This window comes from Chelonoidis abingdonii, chromosome 1, assembly GCF_003597395.2.
Source record: "Chelonoidis abingdonii isolate Lonesome George chromosome 1, CheloAbing_2.0, whole genome shotgun sequence".
NCBI classification, from domain to species: domain Eukaryota; kingdom Metazoa; phylum Chordata; order Testudines; family Testudinidae; genus Chelonoidis; species Chelonoidis abingdonii.
Window position 1 is genome coordinate 143314639 of NC_133769.1, and position 6765 is coordinate 143321403.

Here is a 6765-nt window from a genome sequence, read left to right on the forward strand (position 1 = left end):
GTCCCTTTCCCATTGTTCCCAGTGAGAATGAAACAGCAGCAGCTCTGAAGTTTGGGTTTGGTTTATGCATCGTTATCCTGAAAACTGAAACACCCATTTGAAACCGCAGTTGCAAGGACTGCAGCAACAGGATGAGACACTCCCCATTTACAGCACTGACCTCCACAGGGACTGACACGTTAGCACCCTGGAAGCGATGAATTTACAAGGGATGTTATTAACTTTAGCAGCACTGAGTGGGTTAATCGTTAATAGTAACTCTCTCTTCAACTCTTTCAAGGCCAAAGCCGCTGGGCCCTGCCCTTAGCAACCCAGGTCCTCCAGAAATGTTGAGTGCTGGCATAGTCCACCTTTGTGACATCATAAACAGAGTTCTGCTGAAAATTACCTCTTTTCCACTTCTGAACATTTTACCTTTTTTTTTTCAAAATTTTTTTGTGCATATGGGTGAGTTTGAACCATTGAACACAGTAACCTCCCACTCCATAATTACAGCACAAGTCTTACATCTGAACCAAACCCTCCAATCAGATATCTTTCTCAGCTGCGTCTAGCCAGGGATGGGCTCTCTTCTCTCTTTCTGGCTTCACATCCTGGATGGGGTTTCTTTCCTCAAAAACTTGTTGCAGCAGTTTCACAAACTCTATGCACTTCAGTGGAACACGGAATATCATTCCAATTCTTCCTATTTGCCTTTGTCTCTATATGCATGACAGCACAGTTCTCCATGTTGCCATTACTAGGTTCATTTTGTCTCCAGAATCTGTAAGAAAGGTGTGAGATACATATTAGTATGAGTTTTAAGTGTTGAACAACTTCTAACAGGTGCGGATGAAAGAAGGGAGCAAATTAAACCCTTTAGTTAACCTGAAAGATTCTCCTACTAGGCTCTACACTGTTTCCTTGAAAGGGATTTATAAAATCTGCTCATGTTCCCCCAACAAATCTTCTCTTTACTAGACAAGAAGCACTTGCAGCTACAATACGACTAGAATTCCTTTGTTCTTCCCACAACCCTCACCCCTTTGCATGTCCATTACACTGTATGTTAACCTGTGGGACTAAGGAGAAGACAGTAACTGGTCTCCATCACAGGAGATACTCACGCTGCAGTCTCATTATATGGAGTCTGATCCACCCAGCGCCACTGGCCTTCCTCTGCCTGACCTGTCAGACCGACATAGTAACTCCTGTCTGAGATGAACGTAAGAGTTCTCTTTGTCCAATTGAAAATGAAATCCTGAATAAAAATTACAAATTAATTGCCCACATTCAGTCATTGAGATGACAGTAGTGGGCAAGAGTCCCTGGAGCACATGTGTGCGTGCGCGCATGAGAGAGAAGATGATGGCTGAGAAATCCCAAGATTGAATGAATAAGGAGACTGAATTCCCAGCTCATCTTCAATAGACCCCAAATTCCACGGGTGGAGGGGGTCTTCTAAAGATCTGAATGCTCGGCTCCCCAAAGAGTATAATCCCCAGAGAGTTACCTGCTCAGTTCCTGTGTTGATCAGCACCAAGTGGGAGCCCATCCCTGTGCAGTTTGTCTCACTGTCACCCCAGTTCATGAGGTCTCTAGAGAAGTAGTAGCAGCTGGACTGGAAGTGCTTCCAGCCCATGGGACAGCATGTCCAGACCTGCCCTGTGAGGGAAGAGAAAGTCAAGGAGAAGAACTCGTAATAATGAGAGATGGAAAATCCCTACTAATCTGCCTCTTTCTTATTCTCTGGAGACAATGCCGGATTGTTCCCTATAGTTTATTCCATCAGGCTTTGACTTCTCCAGTTCTGGAACTTTGTCCAGACTAGGCTAGAAGATGTGTTAGAACATGTTAGCTTAGATGGTCAATAAACCCATTGTAGCCTAACATTTGTTAGCTGACATCTACAAAAAGGCAAAATGACTCAGTTAATGTTCAATCTTTTCCTTGGGAAGACTCGTCAATAGTCTAATAGGCCCTCACAGATAGGGAATGTTTCCTCATCCCCATCCTGAAATGAGCTTCTTTCGCTCCCCTTTATCCCTTCCTCCTGTGATCACAGTCAGCTAACCCCTCCCTCTCGTTGTTGTTCACTCCCTGCCTGAACTTGTAGAATGTCGCTATTTCTCCTTTTAGCCCTCACTCAGTCAATCTGTACAGACTTCATTTTGTTCCCATCCTCTCCCCCATACATCAGTCCCTCCGGCCCCCTGTTGATCCAGAGCTGGGTGTGTATTAGGCCCCTAACCCAGAATGATGATGCTGGGTTAATCCTTCCCTCCCTCTCTCTCTTTCAGTGTTACTAACCTTTCACCTCAGCTCTCCCCAGGACACAACGCCACTCTGCAGAACTCTGGGGCTCTTCACAGCCTCCAGTTCCCTTGAGTAGAGTAAATGGAAAACAAGAGAGGAAAAAAAGAGAATGGATCCAACTATACCTTGCTTCTCTCCTGCCTAGGTGCAACCTGATTTCTTCATCTCCTGGCCATAGACTGTCTCAATGTGACTACCCCTTTGTAAGCGTCCAAGTCAGACAACAGGGCAGCTGAGCTCAGCTCTCTTCATATCAGTGCTGGCAGTGGGGACCAGATATACTGGTTGACCAGAATAAGCCAACGGATCTTGGTCAGTATGACAAGAAGAGTGTCTGACTCCAAAGGGGAAATATAAGGGTGAATGTGGCTAGGCAACAGGTTATTAATACTTGTACCCCTCATCCAAACAGTAGCACGTGTCAGAAAATCAGTGGAGTCTGGGTATTTTCTTGTTGTAACTTATTTATTGACAGGACTCCTGAAACTGGTGTGGTCAGAAACAGCATTCAGGCAAATGCCTCTTTCAGAACTCTGAGGCCACACACCAATGCCTATTTGCCGGGAAGCAACTCTGCCTCTAGAATTGACTATAGTTAGAGAGATTAAAGCAGAGCGAAATCTCTTGCTTTTCCCCACAATTCCCTGTGAAAGAACTCCCAAGGCTGGTGACATCACCGGGGTTTGTGGAGCTTCTTGGGAGTTGGTCAAGGTGATGTTGGAGAGTGGATCAAGAAAGAGACGTCTGGGAATGGTGACAGGGCTGTCAAAGGAACCATGAGTTGGAGGGTGTGTTGGGGGGAGACAGAAGGTCTGGCTAGACTTGCCTGGAGAGCTGGGGTAACTCATTGAACCTGAGGAGGGAACCTGAAGAGGCTGAAGGGAGCTCAGTTTGGTGTGTCTCAGAAGCTCCTCTCATAGGTAGATTGTGGTGGGCTCTGGAGGAGAGAGATTCCTCCACAAGCCCTCCCAGTAACCCAACAACAGGGGTTGGAGCTGAGCAGTGACACCAGACACAGACAGGTCACAGCACAATCTGCCTGTATATCTGTAAATAATTAAGAAGCTCAAGACAGACTTACACAGATAAACTAAGATGAGTGGTTTCTGTGCATAAAACTTTTTCTTTAATGCTTTCAATTCCATGTTAGATTATATTTGTTTTTGTTCTTGACAAATAAGATACTCTTTTTTGCTAACTTTATGACTAAGCCTGATATGGGCTACTAATGTATTTAGACACCTGATTTCCACTTCTTGAAGTGATGCTAGTTGAAAGGAGCGTGTAGAAGGTGAAGTAGCTTAAGAAATGCATTGAGTGATCTAATGGAGAAGCAGCCGTCTAGGGGTTACAACAGAAATGTCTCATGGTTAGTTATAGCCCAAATGTTATGGTAGGTTGGAGTTAATCGAGCTGTCTCAGTGAGCAGAAAGATACATTCCATTTAAAACAAAAGTTGAAGCTTAAAAATAGACTAGTTGATCTCTCCATAGATATGTGACCGTATCCTCTGATGTGCTGTGCACCCCCAATTCCTACTGAAGTCAGTGAGCTGATGGTGCAGAGCACCTTGCAGGACTGGTAATGAGGATGATGTCCTCACTGAGGACAAATGCTCTAGACATATTTAAAGCTATTTGGATCATAAGCAAAAAAAATTATAAGAGATTAGGAATTACTTCGGAACTGGTGCCTCAGATGCAAAAGGCTCTGTATCTCATTCCCCCTGAGCCATCCAGTCTGCCTGAACTGAAGCCAAATTGGAACCAGTATCCTGGAGCTGAAAGGCTGTGTATCCCTCCTCCAATCCGTTTGGGTCACCTGGACGCCAGAAGTTGGAGCTGGATTAGAACTGATGCTCTAGAAGGGAAGGGAAAGGCTCACAACCCCATTCCCTGATTCCTCAACTCATCCAGTCTACATGACATAGAGTTGGATTAGAACTGGTGTCCTGATACAGCTCCAGATATTTTCCCCTGATCCTTCTGAGCATCTCACACCCTACCATTGCTAGTTAACATCCCTCATCCTCTGGACATTTACCACCCACCTCCTCCCACTGCCAAATCCTTCCCTCATATTCCAGACATACTTTTCTCAAGTGACCGTATTGCTTGCTCCCCATTTCTAATCTTGTCCATCCACTCACCCTTCCCCCTTTGCCAGCCAAACAAGGACTGTTCCCAACAATATATTCTTCAGGGCTTTCTCCAGGCCCAAATGTTTGGGCTCCCACCCTGTCTTCGAGGAGACTGTTCCACAGTCTAACAAACACCTCTGCTGGGAATTTGTTTCCTGATTGTCCAGCAGGATATTTCCCTCTTTGCTTAATTTTATCCCCTCTATTCCCAGATCTCCTCTCTCAGGCATCCTCCTCAAACAATTCCTCTCCCTCTTGGATAATCAGCCAGTATATACTTACCAATGAGGGCAATGAGGAGAGAGACACACAGCAACAGCAAAAGTGCTGAGACCAACCACAGGAATCGCCAGGTGGGTTTCTGGGGTGCACTCTGTGGCATGCTCTTCTCTGGAGGTGCTAAAGGCAAAGACCCCCCTGACCCCCAAAACAGTCAGTTCTGCTGACATTAGCCCTGCCTTCTAGGTGTGAGCAGCTGAATGAAAAACTTCATGCAGAGACCAAATATCAACCCTTAGTCAAGAGTTTAAATGTTCTTAGTGACAGGACCAAATTAGAACTCTTGGTGAAGACCTCTCTGATGAAGCTCAAATTCCAAGCCAAACTTCCCAACTCCAGCCCCTATAGTGAGCAAATATTCCAATCACAGGTATTTGGGACTGAGGTTAAGTGTTTGAGGGGCATGGTGGATAGAAAGCTGGCTAGATCGTCGGGCTCAATGGGTAGTGATCAACGGCTCAATGTCTACTTGGCAGCCAGTATCAAGCGGAGTGCCTAAGGGGTCTGTCCTAGGGCTGGTTTTGTTCAACATCTTCATTAATGATCTGGATGATGGGATGGATTGCACTCTGAGCAAGTTCATGGATGGCGCTAAGATGGGAGGAGAGTTAGATACACTGGAGGGTAGGGATAGGGTCCAGAGTGACCTAGACAAATTGGAGGATTGGGCTAAAAGAAATCTAATGAGGTTCAACAAAGATAGATGGAGAGTCCTGCACTTAAAACAGAAGAATCCCATGCATAGCTACAGGATGGGGACCTACTGGCTAAGAGGCAGTTCTGAAGAAAAGGCCAGGGGATTACAGTGGACCAGAAGCTGGATATGAGTCAACAGTTTGCTCTTGTTGCCAAGAAGGCTAATGGCATATTGGGCTGCATTAGTAGGAGCATTGCCAGCAGATCAGGGGAAGTGATTATTCTCCTCTATTTGGCACTGGAGAGGCCACATCTGGAGTACTGCATCCAGTTTTGGGCCCTCCACTACAGAAAGGAAGTGAACAAATTGGACAGAGTCCAGTGGAGGGCAATGAAAATGATTAGGGGGCTGGGGCACTTGACTTATGAGGAGAGGCTGGGGGAACTGGGTTTACTTAGTCTGCAGACGAGAAGAGTGAGAGGGGATATGATAGCAGCTTTCAATTACCTGAAGTGGGGTTCTAGAAAGGATGGAGCTAGGCTGTTCTCAGTGGTGGCAGTCATGTGAGTTATCCCACCAAGTCTCTGTTATTCCAATCACATCACAATTCTTTGACTGTGCCAGGATTTCCAGCTCTCCCTACTTGTTTCCCAGGCTTTTTGCATTTGTCTATAGGTACTTAAGATAATTCACTGATCATCCTGCTTTCTTAGTATGAGGCAGGAGTCCTCCCCTCTTGCCCTTTCCTGCTTGTGCTTCCTCCTGATATCCCACTTCCCCACTTACATCAGGGCTTTGGTCTCCTTCCCCCAGTGAACCTAGTTTAAAGCCCGCCTCACTAGATTAGCCCATTTGCTTGTGAAGATGCTCTTCCCTCTCTTCGTTAGGTGGAGCCCATCTCTGCCTAGCAATCCTTCTTCCTGGAACAACATCCCATGGTCAAAGAATCTAAAGCCTTCTCTCCGACACCATCTGTGTAGCCATTCGTTGACTTCGATTTGATGGTCTCTACCTGACTCATTTCCTTCCACAGTGAGGATGTATGAGATCACTACTTGGGCCTCAAACTCCTTTATCCTTCTTCCCAGAGCCACGTAGTCTGCAGTGATATGCACAGGGTCATTCTTGGCAGTATCATTGATGCCCACATGGAGAAGCAGGAAGGGGTAGCGATCTGAGGGCTTGATGAATCTCGGCAGTCTCTCCATCACATCATGAATCCTAGCTCCTGGCAAGCAGCAGACCTCTCGGTTTTCTCGGTCAGGACGGCAAATAGATGACTCAATCCCCCTTAGAAGGCAGCCCCTGACTACCACCACCTGCATCCTTTTCTTGGGAGTGGTGGTCGTGGAACCCCCATCCCTAGGATAGTGCATCTCATGCCTTCCAATCTGTGGAGTCTCCTTCTGCTCCC

The 6765-nt window shown here is 46.2% G+C and overlaps 1 protein-coding gene across 1 annotated transcript; it reads right to left on the reverse strand.

Annotated features, from left to right (window-relative positions):
- Positions 1-234: 234 nt before the first annotated feature.
- Positions 235-3143, reverse strand: LOC116823830 (C-type lectin domain family 4 member D-like). Its single transcript, XM_032778695.2, has 5 exons — positions 2973-3143; positions 2290-2362; positions 1493-1644; positions 1107-1240; positions 235-763 (listed from the first exon to the last, which is right to left on the reverse strand). Exons 1-5 carry the CDS (start codon positions 3141-3143, stop codon positions 613-615), a joined length of 681 nt encoding a protein of 226 aa, XP_032634586.2. The 3' UTR covers positions 235-612.
- Positions 3144-6765: the final 3622 nt, after the last annotated feature.